At 39.3% G+C, this 20,452-nt stretch overlaps 1 protein-coding gene across 2 annotated transcripts in view; it reads left to right on the forward strand.

Annotated features, from left to right (window-relative positions):
* The window catches only part of Rfx7 (regulatory factor X7), a 60,053-nt gene that overhangs the window by 20,276 nt on the left and 19,325 nt on the right, over positions 1–20,452 (forward strand). For both annotated transcript variants that reach the window (XM_069995347.1, XM_069995348.1), the window contains 3 exons: positions 6,418–6,451; positions 16,692–16,774; positions 19,369–19,491. In XM_069995347.1, the coding sequence (XP_069851448.1) occupies positions 6,418–6,451; positions 16,692–16,774; positions 19,369–19,491 (240 nt within the window). Of the gene's footprint in view, positions 1–6,417; positions 6,452–16,691; positions 16,775–19,368; positions 19,492–20,452 lie in introns of those variants that run through there.

Below are 20,452 nucleotides of genomic sequence, written 5' to 3' on the forward strand. Positions count from 1 at the left end.
ATAATCTGTCGCTAATCTCTAGTAATTTTATCATTTTGTCTATTCCAGGTGATCACACACCTGTGTGTGCCTTGAACGTTTCCTGCTCTAGCATGTTTTGTATCTGTCTTTTGCCTATGTCCTGTCATAATTCTTTTCTGAATATAACACATAAATAACTTTTATTATCCGTACCTGTGATTGTTGGTTTAAAGTGGAAAACAGCATTTGCTTAGTAACTTTTTGGGTGGACAAATACTAAGATATGGATCATCTTATCGTCCTAGTAAAACCTAGAAGGGAATTACTCTGCATATACTGTGGTTGATGGCTGTCTACACAAGTGGATTAGACAAAATATATTTTTTTACATGAAAGTCCTATAATTAAAAATAACAAATGGCCTGTTTAGTCTCTGCATGCTGCCCTCTGAAGCAATCTTCACACTTTCATACATTCCTCAGGATATAATTCATAGATATTCTGTGCCATGGATCTGTGCCACTTAGTTCAGTAACCACTAGTTGCATGTGGCCAAGGATCACTTAAAATACGGCTAAATCAAAGTGGATGTGTTTAAAATGAATGTACACATTAGACCTCAAAGACAGCATCAAAAAAGAATCTGAAATATTTTGTATTTACTATGTATTAGAATGGTAATGTTTTGATATTTGAGTAAAGGTGATTTTACCTTTTTTGTCTTTTTACTGTCATTGTAGTTAAAATTTAGAATGTGGCCTGCATTGTATTTCTATTGTATAGTGAAAGTATAGACATGATTCTTATTAAATGATTAGGTTCAGAGACAACTTTACTGTCCAAGTTTTTTTGTTTTGTTTTGTTTTGTTTTTTGTTGGTCAAGGGCTTGAACTGTGGGCTTGGGCGCTATCCCTCAGCTTTTCAGCTCAAGGTGAGCACTCTACCACTTGAGCCACCGCTCTACTTCCAGTTTTCTAGTGCTTTATTGGAGATAAGAATCTCACGGACGGGGCTGGGAAGGTAGCTCAGCGGTAGAGTGCATACCTTGCAAGCATGAGGCCCTGGGTTCGATTCCTCAGCACCACATAAACAGAAAAAGCCGGAAGTGGTGCTGTGGCTCCAGTGGTAGAGCGCTAGCCTTGAGCTGAAGAGCTGAGGGACAGCACCCAGGCCCAGAGTTCAGGCCCCATGACTGGCAAAAAAAAAGAATCTCACGGACTTTCCTGCCTGGGCTGGCTTTGAACCCCGATCCTCAGATCTCAGCCTCCTGAGTAGCTAGGATTACAGGCGTGAGCCACTGGTGCCCGGCTTTGTCCAAGTTTTTATACAGCTTCTGGCTTAGGGAAAAATTCTGTTTTTAAAATTATTGTGTGTGCATGTTATAACTTTTAATCTTATAGCAAGCTGATCCTTTATCTCATGTTTCTGAAGTATTCCAAAGAGAGATTCTACGTGGAATTAGGCTTTGAGCACAGGAGAAAAATGTAGGCCGACCCTTCCTTCCTTCCTTCCTTCCTCCTTCCTTCCTTCCTTCCTTCCTTCCTTCCTTCCTTCCCTCCCTCCCTCCCTCCCTCCCTCCCTCCCTCCCTCCCTCTTTCTCTCTCTCTCTCTTTCTTTTTTTTTTTTGGTACGGTCATGGGGCTTGAACTCTGGGCCTGGCTCTATCCCTTAGCTCTTCAGCTCAAGGCTAGCGCTCTACCACTTGAGCCACAGTGCTACTTCTGGCTTTTTTCTTTTTGCTTATGTGGTGCTGAGGAATCGAATCCAGGGCCTCAGGCATGCAAGGCAAGCACTCTACCACTGAGCCACCTTCCCAGCCCTCTCTTTCTTTTTTTGCTAGTACTGGGGCTTGAACTTGGGGCCTGGGCATTCTTACCACTTGAACCAGAGCACCAATTCCAGCTTTTCCTGTTTATCTGGTACTGAGGAATCTAACCCAGGGCTTCATGCATGCTAGGCAAACACTCTACCACTAAGTCACATTCCCAGCCAAAAAAATGTACCTTTCTAACTACATTTTCAATGTATTATTTTACCTGTCCCCATTGATGGGTGTTTTACTTTCTTTGTGGTGCTAGCGATTGAACCCAGGATCTCACACATAGTAGGCAAGTATTGTAGTGTGCATGCCACATAGCCATACCCCAAATCACTGAGCTATGTACCATACTACAATTCTGTCTTTAAACCATATTAGTCTTGATACCTTCTCTTAAAGCAGAATTTAATCATTGAGATTAACTGACAATTTCTTTGATCTCCTTAGCCTTCTAGGATATAGATTGGAACAACATTTTTAGGCCTTTGAGTCACCTTTGAGTCTCTTAATCCTTTGTGGGAAGGAATTTTACTATTAACTTTCAGATCGGTTTTCATACATTTTGCCGTTCATTATGAGCAAAAGACGATGCTTCCTGAGTTTAAGTGGAGAACAGACATTGAAATTGGTTACTTCATTTTTCAGATGCCAAACTTTTCTGTCCTAATAAATTCTATAAAAGAATTGTAAGTCATGTCTCATAAGGGTACCTAATGAGCATATCAATTACAATTTTAAGAAACATCCTTTCATTAATTTATAATGATCATTGGCATAGTGTCTCTCATCTGGATACCCAAGTATCTTCGGAAAAATCATTTTCATTGCAATGCTCAATGGCACTCTCAGTTTGGTTTCCTTCTCTTATAATCCATTAAGCACCTGATAATGAATATTCTTAAGTACTTTTCAGTTTAAAAAGACTGGCACATACATCTCCTGTTGATGATGCCGAAAGTATATCCAAAGACAATGAGGTCACATGCTTTTATTACTTCTTTTTCAATTTAAAGGTTAGCCATATTAGCTTCATACAACTATTTTTCTGAAACTATGGGATAAAGGAAGATATTTCTTCCACTGGACTATCCTGCCTTGTGTTTTGTTTTAAATTTGTATGTTTTTCATAAAATTTAAGCAGTGACTAGTCAAGCATCTTTGGTTTGTGCCTGTAATTGTAACTATTCAAGAGACTGAGAACTAGAAGATACTGGTTCAAAGCCAGCCATGCAGAAAAGACTTCAAGACTCCATCCCCAGTTAACCAGCAAAATGCTAGGCTTGAGTCATGCCTGAAGTGGTAGAATGCCAACCATGAACAAAAAAGCCGAGTGAATGTGTGAGATTGAGTTTAAACCTTTATATAAGCATACATAGTGCCTGCACATGCACATGCACACATGCATACACACAAGTTAAGCAGTGACAGAAATTGTAAAAATATTTTCTAAAGTTTGAAATGAAAGTGAAACCTCAAAAATTTCATCTTTCAGAGAAAATAGTCATCCTAATAGATGGGTCTCTGTACATGCACCTGCCTCAATGTTCAATTCATATTTTTATGGACTGACCTATAGATGAAGTAAGTGTGTTTGGAACCTGAAGCTACATCTGCAGGTCAGCACTAGAGAGCATTGAAACTCAGCTGTGTATGTCTTGGGCCCTATCTAGAACCTTCATCCAGCTCACTTATTGGCAATACATAATGAATTTATAAGAGCCTGTTTCATGCTACTTAATAAAATAATGGCTTCTATAGAAATCATCTTGTTTAATCTTTACAAAGAACTCTGGGAGTGGTATACCACTATACTATGCCTCAGAGGAAGAAATGACTCATCTATGTAAAGAATCTATATAGTTAGTACTTGCCCAGTTCGAATTCTCCCTTCAAAGGCCATAGTTTTATGTTGGTATATACACTGTGGTGTTTCTTATTAAATGAACTTATGTAAATAAAAGATATTTATTTTTAAAAGTCTGTATACATATGCACACACATATATACCTTTATATATGATATATACTATTATGTCAATATATAGTATATATATTATATATATGAGTAAACATGTTCCTGTTATGCATTTGTACTGCCAGAAAGCTTTTTTAAAAAAATTAAGAGCAAAGGAAATACTAAATGAATAGAATACTTTCACTGAGGAATCTGAAAGTTCTATCAATATGACCAGTGATCAAATCACAAGTAACCTGGTGATAAAGTTCATTCTTCTGATTAAAGTAGTTTTTATATTTAGAAGAAGAAAATTGATTATACGATGAAATTAACAAACCCTTTTAACGGCCTGTGTCAAAAGCAGAAAATCTCACTTTCCATACCAAAACAACTTAGAGCTTTTGAAATGACTTGTAGATGAAAACAGTTTGACACCAAACATCCTGTAATGCAAGAGACACCTGTAGAGAAGGTGCCATTCAAAGGGTCATTGCCCCATTGGGAAGCACTCTTCTGTGGGTCGTTTCCTTTCAAAGTCCACTGCAGTGGAAATACTAAGAAATAGTCTTTAGGCAATTTCATTGCATGAACATCATAGAATGTGCTTACAAATTAAAGTGGCTATGATGTCACAAAATGTTATAATCTTACAGGACCACCTGTATGGTCCATCGTTATATAGTATATGGCTGTATGTCCCCTAAAAGTTCTGAGAACAAGAACTGTGAACTTTGTCTAATATTTTCTTTTTGTGCTGGTCCTGGGGCTTGAACTCTGGGCTTAGGTGCAGTCCCTAAGCTTTTTTTGCTCAAGACTAACACTACCACTTGAGCCCCAGCTCCACTTCTGGCTTTCTTGGTATTTAATTGCAGATAAGCATCTCCTGGGCTTTCCTTTTCAGGTTGGCTTTGAACCATGATCCTCAAATCTCCACATCCTGAGTAGGTAGCTAGGATTACATGTGTGAACCACAGAGCCCTGCTTTTTTTTTCTTTTGAAGCACAATCTTATATGTACACCTAGGGCTCACTATTGAATGGTAAGCATATATTTATGCTTATTTTTCAAGCTGCTGAAACATTTTCTTAATCTTGTCAAAGTGTAGTGATCAAAAATATGTCTAACTGCAAAGATATTCTTCTGACTCTTACATCCACAGATCATCCCATTCCTTGTTAGCTATGAGGGATTTTCATATGTTTAATTTTCATTAGTTGAAGTTTTAGATACTTATAATGAGTCAAAAGCTATTATAAGATTTGCTAAAAATAAACCAAAGTTCCCCAACCACTAAGTCACTGCATTCAAACAGAGCTGAAGCCGGGCACCGGTGGCTCAGGCCTGTAATCCTAGCTACTCAGGAAGCTGAGATCTGAGGATCACAGTTTAAAGCCAAGCCCTGGCAGGAAAGTCCAAAACCACTAGAAAATCAGAAGTGGTGATGTGGCTCAAGAGGTAGAGCGCTTGCATTGAGTTGAAGAGCACAGGGACAGCACCCAGGCCCAGAGTTCAAGCCCCACAACCATGAACACTGCTTTTTTTTTTTTTTTTTTAGTCAATCTTGGGTCTTGAACTCTGGGCCTGGGTGCTATCCCTGAGCTCTTCACCTTGAGACAAGTGCTCTACCACTTGAGCCACAGTACCATTTCCGGTTTTCTGGTGGTTAATTGGAGATGAGTCTCATTGAATTTCCTGCCTGGGCTGGCCTTGAATTGCAATCCTCAGATCTCAGCCTCCTGAGTAGCTAGGATTTACAGGCATGAGCCAACCACGCCTAGCCTATGAACACTTCTTTTAGCAAGATATATAAACAAACATGTTTACCAGGTACTTCTAGAAATCCAGCAAGACACAAACCACACTAACTTCTTATACTATAATGCCAAACAGATAAACATGGTGACAGTAATTAATAGAATGCAGAAACCAGCATGTTTTAGAGTTTAAACTGTCCAGCATTTTGTATAACTTGTACTTTGCGCTTATGTGTAGTAACAAAATTCAAATGATAAACTTTTGTACAAGCTTTCACTTAGGATGTATATAAACAATTAAATTACATTGGTAGTTGGGTTACATTTCTGTGTAGTGGCTTTATTTATATTTTTCTTTCTAAAAATAGTTTTCCATTTTCCTGATTTGTTACTGTAATAGTTCTTTTTTATTATTATTTTCATGTATAGGTATTTCTGTTACTAGAATGTGTGCGCGCATGCATATTTGGATGGCTGTGAGAAAATGGTTTTATGTCAAGTCTTTAAAACCTATAGAGGATATTATGTCATTGTGGCTTTTAAATGCTAAGTAAGTTAATTGTGCATAGTTGGAAGGTCAGGCCACAATTATTTTAAAATCTGTATCCTGTTTCTAATTATAATATTCCACCTATATTTATATACCATTAAATACTTAACAGTGTATTCAAAACATTTATAGTGTCACAGCAGTTGACTGAAACAGTAAATTGAGATATTGTGATCCTGCTTTAGAATTGAGTTTAGCCCAGTGAATGGGACATAGATTTTTGGTTTGCTTTGTGAAAGATCCAGTTTGGAGATAACAGTGACTAATATTAGTAACAAGCTTTTTCCCCCATAACAAACAGGACTGATTACCCTATCTGTTTGAGAATATTTTATGTATTTAGTACGCTTACTAACCTAACTTTCTTTTTCTTATAGCAAAACTGTACAATCTAAAGTGGACTGCATTTTGGTAAGTGAAATACCTAAATTTTTTTTTTTAATGTAGTAAGGCTTTTACCCCTGGATAAAAATCCCCTTCTTAGTAAATGCTGACTCAAAATAACTCCCCTTTAGTGAACACAATATGGCATTTAGGTGTATAACCCTGTTGGATGAATTAGTTCTAAGCTACTTGCATTATTGTCCTATATCTCATCAATAAAGAAATCAGTTTGAGGTAATTACATAGTTGTGAATCTTACTGTCCTTTACTGAAAGATTACTTAAAGTACTTACTCAAACTGGCTATTTATTTTCCTATCTACCAATTCTGTGAGAATGTGTTTAATGAAAAGATTTTAGATATATGATAGATTACTTGTGTTATAGCAGTTTTTTTGTGATTTGCTTGCTGGGCTGTAGGAGTTAAGCCACAGTGGTGGTTTAAATTTAAGTTATTCTTAGGGAACTCTATGAAATTTTGCTTAGAGAAAAGCCTTTAACAGACTTCATGTGTGAGACTTTTTTTTTTAACTATAATATACTTTTCATCTTTAGGCTTCAACTGTAAGGTTTTAAGGCACATACATAGTTTAAATATAGATGGTATCTGTGATTCCTGAGGTGGTCTCTAACCATTGGGGAGGAAGCCAGTTGCACTGATACTGACTGCTCTCAGAGAGTCTCTCTGGCTGCACCCCAGGCCTTAGAGCACTCAGTGGTGTTGCACCATTCCATTACCAAGTGTTGGCAGGTGTCATAATTCTTTTTCTTTACTTGTGATTTCACAAGTTTTTCTTATCCTAGTTTGAGACCTATAGGCTAACTTGACTTTGTTTTTTTTTTTAATTTTTTGTTTTTGGGTCCAGTCATGGGGCCTAAACTCTGGGCCTGGGCACTGTCCCTCAGCTCTACCACTTGAGCCACAGCGCCACTTCCAGCTTTTTTCTTTTTGCTTATGTGGTGCTGAGGAATCGAACCGAGGGCCTCAGGCATGCAAGGCAAGCACTCTACCACTGAGCCACCTTCCCAGCCCTAACTTGACTTTGTTTGATCTTTAGTGTCTGGTGCTGAATCAGTATGTGATACCTTACCAATTATTATTTGTTAGCTTATAGATAGGAGAATAGATAAAAATGATTCATAGGAGGGTAATTTGATCATTTCTTTTCTCGAATAGAATAAATAATAATATAGAATAATACATAATAGGATAATATATAATAGATAAAATAAATAATACCTCAAGGAGGATTTTGTAGAGTTATTCTTTCTTTCCTTTCCCTGACCCCTTCCTCCTGACTTCCTTTCTTTTCTAATGACGTTCCTTTCCTTTTCTTTCTTTTTTTCTTTTTTTTTTTGTCTGTTGTGGGTCTTGAACTCTGGGCCTAGGCACTGTCCCTGAGCTCTTCAGCTCAAGGCTAGTTACTACCACTTTGAGCCACTCCACTACTTCCGATTTTAAGAGTCTCAAGGACTTTCCTGCCTGGGTTGGCTTTGAACTGTGATCCTTAGATCTGAGCCTCCTGAGTAGCTAGGATTACAGGCGTGAGCCACTGGTACCTGGCTGTCCTTTCCTTTTAACTGTCCCTCCTTCCCTTCTTTTTTGTTATTGACTGACAACAGTCCTCCAAAAAGGGTAAACTTACTATTTCCTTTTTACAAATAAAGTAACTAATACTCCTAAATTCCATTGAAAAATTCATTGAAGACCTTTTGTCTGTTAATGATGCATGTAAAGAACATAGCAATGGAGGGCTACTCATTTTTTCTCATAATTGAGAATAGAGAGGCAGAAAAGGACTAGTATAAATTATAAACCATGGCATTTAACTGAACGTGGTGGTCACACCTGTAATCTTAGCTACTTGGGGCAGAGATCAGAAGGATTGCAGTTCAAAACCAACCTGAGTAAAGTTAACAAGATTCCCATTTCAACAGTATAACCCCAGCTACTGAGCAGGCATAGGTAGATCACAGTCCAAAGTTGAACCCAGATGGAATAATAACCTTGTCTGAAAAATGAAGAAATAAAGGGGATGAAGAGGACTGGGGCCCGGTTCAAATAATAGAAAACTTTTTAGCACTTCCTAGCAAGGTTTAGTAAAGCCCTGAATTCAAACACCAGTACTACTAAAAAATAAATAAATTTAAAGGCATTTATAAAATCCAGATTAAGGACAGAAGGGTTTAGTTTAGTTTTGCTTTGCTCTAGGTTTTTTATTTTGGTTGTAGGGCTTGAACTCAGGGACTGGGAGCTGTTCCTGAGCCTTTTCGCTCAAAGCTAGTGCTCTGCCACTTCGAGCCACAGCTCTGGGACTTAAGTGCCTGGGCTGGCTTTGAACCATGATCCTCTGATCTCAGCCTCCTGGATAATTAGGATTATAGGCATGAGCCACTGGTGCCTGGCTTGACAGAAGGGCTTTTTAAGAACAGCTTTGAAGAATTTTGAAGTGTTTATACATTATTATAAAGTGTGTGTGTGTGTGTTATTCTGTGACATTTTTAATACTGTCTTAACCCAGGATGTTTAGTTATTATAAACAGGAAAGTAAGATCTCGCTCCTTAGGATCATTTCATTTGGTAACATAGGCATTGCACCAGTAAACAAATAAGATATTGATAACTACTGTTACATAATTTTAAACAAGACACAAAGAAGCAGGTTGATTGTGGCTAGGGTAAGTGAGCAGAGAGCTAGAGAAGAGGTCAGCCTAAATAATGATCTGCTGGAGACAACATCCTAGACAGAGCTGCACAAAAATTCCAAAATAGAAATGGGGTTGTGATAGTGGAGGAGTATTAGGACCCAGTGTGCTCACACTTAATGAGGAAAGGAGACAAGGGCTGCAAAAGTCAAGTGGACAGTAGTTAATATATGGCATGTTGACCTATGACAATCCCAAGTACATGGAGAGCCATGCAGGACAGCATGATCTGACGTTAAAAACATACTGTTGGAAGCATGGACAATAGCGGCCTGGAACGAAAGTACAGAAACAGACTGTTGCAACAGAAACATAGTGCAGAGCTCAGACCCTTGCTCTGTGAAGGCATGGAATATATTACATTGAAAAGAAGAGTTCCACGCACGTTTGAGATATAAAGCTTGCAGGCCTTGTTTCCTGGTATATTGAGTGTGAAAGGAGAAACAAGGAACCAAGGATAACTCTTTGTTCTGCAGCATTTCTTCTAGCATTGCCTTTCAGAAGAAAAGGAAAGTGAATGTCTTTATTTTGCTTTTAGTCTTGAAGGATACTTTTTTTTGGGGGGGGTGTCTGAATTCTTGGCCTGGACGCTGTCCCTCAGCTCTTCAGCTCAAGGCTAGCGCTCTACCACTTGAGCCACAGCGCCACTTCCGGCTTTTTTCTTTTTTGCTTATGTGGTGCTGAGGAATCGAACCCAGGGCCTCTGGCATGCAAGGCAAGCACTCTACCACTGAGCCACCTTCCCAGCCCTTGAAGGATACTTTTTGCTGGGAATAAATTCCTGTTTAATATTTTGTTTTTCTTTGGTTGCTTTGAGTGCATTACTCGGTTGCCTCCCAAACTTTGTTTCTGAGTACAGGTTAGCAGTTAATTCCATCACTTTTTCTGTATATGACAAATTATTTCTCCCTTGTTGCTGTCAGTGTTTATTTTGTTTATTATTTGTTCCCATATGGGCTCACTCTGGCTTCAACACTTGGACTCTTATATGTGTGGTTTGATTGCTTGTGGCATCCTGTTTAGAATTTGTAGATTAGTTGTGCTTGTGGAGTTTAACATCATTAACTCCTGGAATACTTTCTCTGTTCTTTGAATTCACTTCCCTTCTAAAACTTGGATGGCATTTGTGTTGAGGTGACTGGTGGTATTCGGTTCATCTCCCAGGCTTGCTCTTTCTTATCTTTTTCTGTATCCCTTATCTCTCTGTTTACTAAGACTTTTTACCATGTGACTCATTTTCCCCAGGTTTTCCTCCATATGTTTGAACATGGGCAGCCTCATTTGGCAGCACTCCTGGTCAGGTCTTGGGAGCTAAGTCATGGCAAAAATAATGAAGACTCACAGTTACTACCTGAATTTGGGTGGTTTTCATATCATTTGCCTTTAGTCACTTTCCAGACCCGTGCAATTGTTTTTTCTTTTCTTTGTTTTGTTTTTTGTTGGTCATGGGGCTTGAACTCTGGGCCTGGGCGCTGTCCCTCAGCTCTTCAGCTCAAGGCCAGTACTCTACCACTTGCCACAGTGCCACTTGCAGTTTTCTGGTGGTTAGTTGGAGATAAGAGGCTCACAGACTTTCCTGCCCAGACTGGTTTTGAACCACGATCTTCAGATCTCAGCCTCCTGAGTAGCTAGGATTACAGGCATGAGCCACCAGCACCCAGCTGACCACTTTATTTTAAATTCTACTCCCAATATTTTTTATTCCCAGCAGTTATCTTCATCGTGTAAACAAATTACGTTTGTTGCCTAGAACATAGTGAGCACTCAATGCTGAATGACTGAATGGTCTCATTTAATTTTTAAACTTTCCAAATGTTAGTATAAATGAGACCTATTTTGTTATTGTACTTACTGGTAACATGATTGTGTGAGAACTTAATGCTATCTGGATGCTAAGATACAGGATATCTATACTCTGACAACTAGACTAATACAGAACCCAGTCTTCTAGGAGAGGACGTCCTCTTAACGATCAATTTGAGTTGTTCACCCAAGTGAGTAAAATAAACAGCTCCTCGCTTATCTTCTCAGACATTCCCTAACAGTAAAGGTTTCCCTTTCTCCCTTTCCTTCTTCACAGGAGAAAAAATGCTTGCTCCCTCAGATCTGTGCTGAAATGAATGCTTGGTTGTTGACCAAAGTTGTGAACCAGACTTGATAAACTTAACTTTGCAGTACTTAATTAAATTGTTGTTGTTGTTGTTGTTGTTTTATCATGGGACTTGAACTCCGGCCTGGGTGCTGACCCTGAGCTCTTTTGCTCTAGGCTAGTGCTCTAACACTTTGAGCCACAACTCCACTTCCTTTAGTTAAAATTTACCAGGCTGGGAAGGCTGAGTGGTAGAGTGCTTGCCTTGCATGAATGAGGCCCTGGGTTCAATTCCTCAGCGCCTCAGCTGGAAGTGGTGCTGTTGATCAAGTGGTAGAGTGCTAGCCTTGAGCTGAAGAGCTGAGGAACAGCGCCCAGGCTTAGTTCAGGCCCACGACCAACCAAAAAAAAAAAATTTACCATGGCTTGAAATGAGTTTTTGGTTCTAGGGTAAGGTTTATCTTATGATGTGCACTAGGATGATATAAAGATGTATCAGCTTTCAGTTACTTGGTGATACAGACATAGGTGATTTTCGAAACCAATAATGTGTTTTCCTAGAACTTGAGTGGTAGAAACCTAGCAAAGATGCTAGATTTAGGACGGGGGTTTTTGTTTTTTGAAAATTACAGAATAATTTATATAAGCCCACAACAATTGAACAATTGATAGGATCTTGAGCCTTTTTCCTTCTTTTCCATTAAACATTTCAGTTATTTTATCCTTTCTTAGAAATGGGAGGAAAACAGTTTATGTTTTGATTATCTCTGCTGTTGGGAGGACTCTAGTGGAGCAAGTTGTCATTAAGCCCAAATTTGGGGTTCTGGTAACTTTTTGATAATTATAAAGAACGTCCTAGCCATTGTCAAGTAGCTCTCAAATTTACTTTATTGTCTTAAAGAAAAATCAGAAAATATATGATGGTATATCTAGGTAATCTGTATAGAAAAAACTCAGTTTTCACTAATATTTTTATATTGAAAGCCTGACATAATACACCAAAGTGTACTCTGATAGAAAACAAATGTTTGTACTCTAATTTTTCTTTGGACTTTTAAGTCATTTCAAACTTTCAAACACATACAAGCCTGCTTTCTCTGCTTGAAATACTTTTTGGTGCTTCCCATCTGGGAGACTGAATTTGTACAAAATAGGAGCTTCAACCTGGTTGAAGCTGGTTGTACAACTGATACTAGGAAAACATTATTTAAAAGAATGCTAATTGAGAGTAATTGAGCATAAATTGAACATTTTCGTGAGCAAATACTAGGACCGAAAGTAGAGGGAAAAACAGGCTTATCATAGATAGGACCATGTGTATAAAACTTATTAGAGTTGAATTTTTTTTTTTTTTTTGTCGGTCGTGGGGCTTGAACTCTGGGCCTGGGCGCTGTCCCTCAGTTCTTCAGCTCAAGGCGAGCGCTCTACCACTTGAGCTACAGTGTCACTTCCGGTTTTCTGGTGGTTTATTGGAGATAGGCGTTTCACAGTCTTTCGTGCCCGGGCTGGCTTTGAACCATGATCCTCAGATCTCAGCCTCCTGAGTAGCTAGGATTACAGACGTGAGCCACCAGCGCCCAGCTTAGAGTTGAATTTTTAACTGTTTTTTTTTTTTGTTGTTGTTTTTGTTTTTTTTGTCAGTTGTAGGGTTTAAACTCTGGGCTTGGGCGCTGTCCCTCACTCAGCTCTTCAGCTCAAGGTGAGCGCTCTATCGCTTGAGCCACAGCACCACTTCCATTTGACCTTGCTCTATAATAGCTAATAGATTTACAATTATACCCTGTATAGCTCTCTCCTAAAGGAAAAATGAAACAAACAAAACCATGAGATACTACCTTACCATCTCAATTGTTACTTGTCATCACATTCTTCCTCTCGTTTCCAAAGTGTTTGGTTTTAGAGTCTGCTTAATTTACCTTTTCTTTTTATTTGTGTTTGTGGGGGGGTGGGGGCTGCTGAAGGTTTGAACTCGGGTCTTGCGCTTGCTAGGCAGGTGCTCTATGGCTGTGCTATGTCTCTAGCTCTTTTTAGCAGTGGTTATTTTAAGACAGGGTCTTGCTTCCTGCCAAACATACAAACTTGGAACACAAGCCTCTTACATTTTGCTCCCCAGTATAGCTGGGATGATACAAGTGCACTTCCATGCCCAGCTTCTTCCTTTGAAATGCAGCCCTGTGAACTTTTTTGCCTGGGCTGGCCTTGAACCATGTTCCTTCCTGATCTCAGTCTCCCAGGTAGCTAGGATTACAGGTGTGAGCTACCAGAGCCCAGCTAATTCTGTTCTTTATGGTACATTTCATTTACTTAGACCTCTCTTTACCCTGGAAGTTTTTCAGTCTATTTTCATTTTCATCTTCACTGCCATCAGATTATCTAGGTTTATGTCACTTTCAACAAGGTATTTACTCATTACTGTAATCATTACTGTTTTTTTCTGTTTATGTGGTACTGAGGAATTGAACTCAGAGCTCATGCATACTAGGGAAGCACTCTACCACATTCCCAACCCTGGTTTGTTTTTTTCCCCCCTAAATCGTAGTCCATAAATTATACAAATTAATTGGTTTATCACTGGATTACACAAAGACTGAACCCCACACACTATAGATAAACAACGGAAGTCCTAAAGTGCACTTAAGATCACACATAACTGAAGTGTCTCAACACCTGGTTTCTAAGCCTCCAACTTCTCCCCACTTTACTATGCCTTAAATGTGGCTCTAAAATCGTTCAACGACTCTCTTAATCCCCAAAATGCGTACCATATTAAACCAAGGAAGGCTAGCTTACAAAAATAACATACATAGCTGGGCACTGGTGGCTTATGACTGTAATCCTAGTGACCTAGAAGGCTGACATCCTGGATCATGGTTCAAAGCCAGCCAGGCACAGCCAGCCGGAGCAGGGAAGTTTGTGAGACTCTTATCTCCACTTAACCACCAGAAAAATCAGAACTGGAGCTGTGGCTCAAGGTGGTAGAGTGCTAGCCTTGAGCAAAGAGCTTAGGGTCAGTGCCCAGCCTTGGATAGATTGTGTATTTCACTGGTCAATATGGCCTCCCAAACAAGTCTCACTGATCTATGCAAAGATCCTCACATCTTGCTTGATTAGCAAGACAAAGAGTGTCACATGGCAAGTATGTAAAACATCAGATTACTAGATGTGTTTGTAAAAATTTAAATGTCAGTAAGTGGTCATTTACTTGGGAGGCAGAGGTTGGAAGGATCTTCATTAGAGGACTTGCCCAGGCTAATCACAGTTACTGAGGCCAGCTCAGGCAAAAAGTGAACTGCACCTCAACAAATAAGCTGGGCTTGGTGGCCTGTACCCATAATTATATGTAGGCAGGAGACATAGGAAGGAGGATTGCGGTCCAATTTAGATTTAGGAACTATGTGCATGTAATTCATAGATTAAATTATCTGTGAACAAAATCTGAGTGAACTTTTATGGTGAATTTTGATAAGAATAAAGTAAGACTAGTTAAAAATGTTTTCAAAAGTTGGTTGGGGGTCTGGGAATGTGGCTCAAGTAGTAGAGTGTAGTCTTGAGCAAAAGAAGCTTAGGGATAGTGTCCAGGCTCTGAGATCAAATCCCAGGACTGGCCAAAAAAAAAAAAAAAAAAAAGTTGGTTGGGCATGGTTGCTCTAATTTGTAATCCTAGCTACTTAGGAGTCAGAAACCAGAAAAATCATGGGCAAAAAAGTTAGTGAGATCCTGTCTCACTAAAATGCCAGTTGTGATTGTTCACGATTTTAATTTCATCCCTCTGTGTGGGAGGTAAGAATGGAAGATCATAGTCTGAGGCCACATCAAGCAAGTTCAGGAGACCTTCTCTAAAAATAGCTCAGGTAAAAAAAGGTTTGAGATATGGCACAATTGGTAGAGTACCTATCTAATAAGTGCAAGACCTGCATTTATAAACACCAGTATAGCAGGAGGAGAGAAGAGAGCTCTTTGTTTAAGCTGTGCCTTAAGAATAAATTCTGCCACCAGGAATGCTAATAATGTCACCATGGTTTCCATTGCAATGGAGTTTTGCTTGAATTAGGCTACCCTGATTTTGCTATGGTATTTTTATTGTAATGGGATTTATGGAACATTTGATGCTGTTATGTAGTATAGAAAACTTAGATGGGAAAGAAAGCTCTAAAGAGAATGCAGAATATTTTTAAATGACATTGTTTTTCAGGACAGTAGTGTACACTTTTTAAGCTCATTCCATCCACAGGAAGTAGCAGCAGCAGCAGTCATACAAAGGTAGGCATTTGAAAATCAGAAAAGGGTGCTAGAAGTCACTTCATCCAGTTTACGGTTGTAATGAAGTGGAGTTAATGATTAGGCTAAGACTGACTAAGGAGGTTTCTCTTGGCTCCTGCAATTATTCTCCTATAACACAGGTAGACTTGCCTTCTTTAAACATAGCTAAAATGAGAAACTTTTGTATTAACCTACAACTTTGTACTTTTAAAAAGTAATAGGGAGTGAGGGGAATGTCTGTGGTTCATGCCTTTAATCCTAGTTACTCAGGAGGCTGAGATCTGAGGATCATGGTTCAAAGCCAATTCAGGCAGGAAAGTCTATGTGGCTTTTATCTCCAGTTAATCACCAAAAAAGCCAGAAGTGAAACTGGCGCAGCGTGCTTGAACAACAACAACAACAAAAGTCAGGGACAGTGCCCAGTCTCTTAGTTCAAGCCCTAGCCTAGAGAGAGGGAAGGAGGGAGATCATTTTTAATTTGCAATAATAGAACCCAACAGCTCATTGAGTTATTTTAGAAATGAGAAAAATGTAGTTTTGTTTTGATTGGTAGGTGAATTCATTTCATCTGGTTTCGATTTAGACAGTATTTTATGGAAGATAATAGTAAATTTAGTAGGAGTTTTAAATACTGATCTTTCACTGGGGAGATTATGGGTTATGGGGAACATTTTTATACACCATTGGTAGGAATGTAACCTCTGTATGGAGGTTCCTTAAAACACTAAAAATAGGGGCTGGGAACGTGGCTCAGTGGTAGAGTGCTTGCCTAGCATGCATGAAGCCTTGGATTCAATTCCTAAGTACCACATATACAGAAAAAGCCAGAAGTGGCACTGTGGCTCAAATGGTAGAGCGCTAGCCTTGAGCAAAAGAAGCTAAGGGATAGTGCTCAGGCTCTTGAGTTCAAGCTCCAGGACTAGCAAAAACAAAACAAAAGCAAAAAAAAAAAACCTAAAATAAAAAACTACCACCACTCTTGAGCATTTACACAAAGATACAAAAGAGACATTGCACACTTAAGTTTACTGCAGCACTATTCACATAGCCAAGCTATGGAAACAGTCCTACAAATGATGATTAGATCAATAAAATATGGTGTGGGGTGTATGTGTGTGTATCCAACTAGTTGATGGTAATAAATAAAAACTAAATAAGTGAACGAATAAATACTTAAAAGTTTTTAAAAACCCTGATCTTTCTTTATAATTAGCAAGAAGTTGAGAAGTTTACAGACCTAGAGAAACTCTACCTCTACCTTCAGCTGCCTTCTGGTCTCAGCAATGGAGAGAAAAGGTACACCTATGTTTATGCTTCTTATTGACCATTCCTAGGATGCATGTATGCTGTGTTGTCACTGTTACTGTGTTAGAAAGTTTCTAAAGCTGTTAGTAACAGAATAGTAGGCAAAATAGTAGGGTTTTTTTTTTTGTGGGTTTTTGTTATTGCTGTTTGTTTTGTTTTTGTCAGTTGTGGGGCTTGAACTCAGGGCTTAGTTGCCTTCCTTGGGCTTTTTTGCTCAAGGCTGGTGCTTTACCACTTTGAGCCACAGTGTTACTTATAGTTTTCTGGTGGTTAGTTGGAGATAAGATTTTCATGGACTTTCCTGCCCAGGCTAGCTTTCAACTGTGATCCTCAGATCTCAGCCTCCTGAGTAGCTAGGAGTAGGTTCTTTGATAATTCAGTTGAGTACTTGCAATTTTTACTAATTAGTTTATGCAGTCGGGTAAGTACTGTGTAATGCAATTTAGGTTAATTTTTTTTTTTTTTTTTTTTTTTTTTTGGGTCCGGTCGTGGGGCCTGAACTCTGGGCCTGGGCGCTGTCTCTCAGCTCTCCAGCTCAAGGCTAGCGCTCTACCACTTGAGCCACAGTGCCACTTCCGGCTTTTTTCTTTTTGCTTATGTGGTGCTGAGGAATCGAACCCAGGGCCTCATGCATGCAAGGCAAGCACTCTACCACTGAGCCACCTTCCCAGCCCCTAATTTAGGTTAATTTTTATGGACACTTTTTTTTTTTTTTTTTTTTGTCGGTCGTGGGGCTTGAACTCTGGGCCTGGGCGTTGTCCCTCAGCTCTTCAGCTCAAAGCGAGCCACTCTACCACTTGAGCTACAGCGCCACTTCCGGTTTTCTGGTGGTTTATTGGAGATAGGAGTCTCACGGTCTTTCTTGCCCGGGCTGGCTTTGAACCGCGATCCTCAGATCTCAGCCTCCTGAGTAGCTAGCGTTACAGGCGTGAGCCACCAGCGTCCGGCTGGACACTTTTTTTTATGCAGCATGAGAAGTTGTGAAAACTGAACAGAAAACAAAATACATATATAAGTATTAGAAGAATTCAGGTGCTGTCCGGTCAGTACATCACAGAAAGTAAAAGGAAAAAGTAAAAAATGAATGTCAATTCATGATAAATATAAGTTGTTTTAAGTACTTGATATTGCTTTAGTTTCATCATTAAAAAATACCTCTTCTAGAAAATGAGAAAAACGGTTCTTCAGTCATACTATTAAGAGAATTTCCTTGCCCTTAGTATCTTAGAGTTCATTGCATTTATACATCTTCTTTGAAAAAGTTGTACCTAAAAAGAAATGGCAATGAGATAGGCACAGATATATAGATACTGAGCAGTATCTTCTGGGGATGGATTCAGTGTTCTTAGAAAGGTAGCTGTGATGAGAGTGAGAATCAGCACAACAGCTTCCTTATATTGCCTATGCTGTCCTTACCAGGGGGACTATTTACAAATTATACTTCTTTTTTCGGGGTGGGGGGTCCGGTCGTGGGGCCTGAACTCTGGGTCTGGGCGCTGTCCCTCAGCTCAAGGCTAGCGCTCTGCCACTGGAGCCACAGCACCACTTCCGGCTTTTTTTTCATTTTTTTTTTTTTTGCTTATGTGGTGCTGAGGAATCAAACCCAGGGCCTCCTGCAAGCAAGGCAAGCGCTCTACCACTGAGCCACCTTCCCAGCCCCTACAAATTATACTTCTGAGCCCCAAAACTTACCATGTCCAGTGGACAGCTAGATGGGACCTACTTGGAGTAGTTTTTCCTTTCAAGACCTTTCCCATGAATTCTACTCTGGAATTAGAGGAATTTAGTAAGATTTCGTTGTTGTTCTGCATTGTATAATTCTTTTAGTATGCTGAGCAAGTAATAAATAAACTCATTTTAATGTTTGCTTTTTTAAGTTTCATGATTTGGTTTAAACTCTTTTTTGGGGGTGGGGAGATATTGGTTGTGGCTTTAACTCAGTGCTTGGGCACTGTCCCTTAGCTTTTATACTCAAGGCTAACGCTCTACCACTTTGAGCCACAGCTCTCTTTCCTGTTTTCTGAATAGTTTATTGGAGATAAGAGTCTCATAGACTTTCCTGCCTGTGCTGAATTCGAACTGTGATCCTCAGATCTCAGCCTCCTGTATAGCTAGGATTATAGGCTTGAGCCTGGTACATAGCTTAAACAGTTTCTCTCTCTCTCTCTCTCTCTCTCTCTCTCTCTCTCTCTCTCTCTCTCTCTCTCTCTCTCTCTCTCTCAATGTTTATTTTTTAAAAGTTTCATGGTTTGGTAAATGTGGTTAAATGGACAGTCAAGTAAACCCATAAATATCCACTGTGAGGTATTTTGATCAAAACCAATACTAAGTTTTGTCATTACTCTGGCACCATAGAAGTCATAGAAGGGGTACAACCAGCAGTAATTGCAATCTGAGGCTAGTTGTAATTAACCACTCACAGCCACAGCTGGACAATTTGTATATCTATCACTTGGTATTGTCAACAAGTACTAAATTCTGCTTGGTCATTTATAATGCTTGTACATAGTGTGTAAACCTCACTCAAAAATCCGTAAGTGAGTTACGATCTAGTTCAGCTAAATATGTTTCTATTTTCTGACTAGTGATCAGAATGCCATGTCATCGAGCCGGGCACAGCAAATGCATGCCTTTTCTTGGATTCGGAATACCCTGGAAGAACATCCTGAGACTTCTCTCCCCAAACAGGAAGTCTATGATGAGTACAAGTAAGTGTTGTGTGTGTGAGACAGATTGTGATACGTTAAAATATATATTAACTGTGATTAAATACTATATGCAGCTACAATGTTTTTTATCACTGATGAATATCAAGCTGATATCTGGGAGTTGCACTTAGAAATCTGTAACATTCCTTCCAGTTCCTAGCTTCTGTAGTAGTGTATAATACAGGGCAAGATTACTGAATAAAAGGACTTTTCCAGCTGGTCACTCAATAGTGGCATATCCCTATAATCCTAGCTGCTCAAAAGGCTGATCTGAGGATTGTGGTTCAGTGCCAGCCTGACCAGGGAAGTCCCTTGAAACTTATATCTCCAGATAAGCACCAAAAAGCCAGAATTGGTGGTTCAAATGGTAGAGAACTAGCCTTGAGTGAAAAAGCTAAAGGACAGCACCCAGGCCCTGAGTGCAAGCCCCAGTACCAGCACAAAACCAAACAACAGGGGCTGGGAAGGTGGCTCAGTGGTAGAGCGCTAGCCTTGAGCTGAAGAGCTGAGGGACAGTGGCCAGGCCCAGAGTTCAGGCCCCACTACTGGACCCCCCCAAAAAAAATAAAAAAACAAAAAAGAAAACAAAACAACAACACAGAAAGCCCATGTAACTTGGACAAATGTCATATTGTAAGTTAAAGATGCATGAGGTTTTTTTAGCTCTAAAATTATAAAAGTTGTCTGAAACAGGAACTTTCCAAATGACATGCTAGTTTGCAAAAGACAAACTGGGCAGATGAATTCATGACATTTTTCACAGTAAGAGAACCCAGGATATTTGTATATTCAAAATATATTGTTCATATTGCCAGAGATAAGGCCAGTAGACCTGGTCCATGAAAGCAGTCTATATTTTCCTAAAAAATTCCTACTTTGGGTAAGACATGGTTATATTCTTCTATAATACTCTGCATTTGTCTTTCTTGTAAAGGTCTTTCAGAGACTAAATTTTTTTTTT

This window comes from Dipodomys merriami, unplaced genomic scaffold, assembly GCF_024711535.1.
Source record: "Dipodomys merriami isolate MVZ:Mamm:240054 unplaced genomic scaffold, mDipMer1.0.p SCAF_48, whole genome shotgun sequence".
Taxonomy (NCBI): Eukaryota; Metazoa; Chordata; class Mammalia; order Rodentia; family Heteromyidae; genus Dipodomys; species Dipodomys merriami.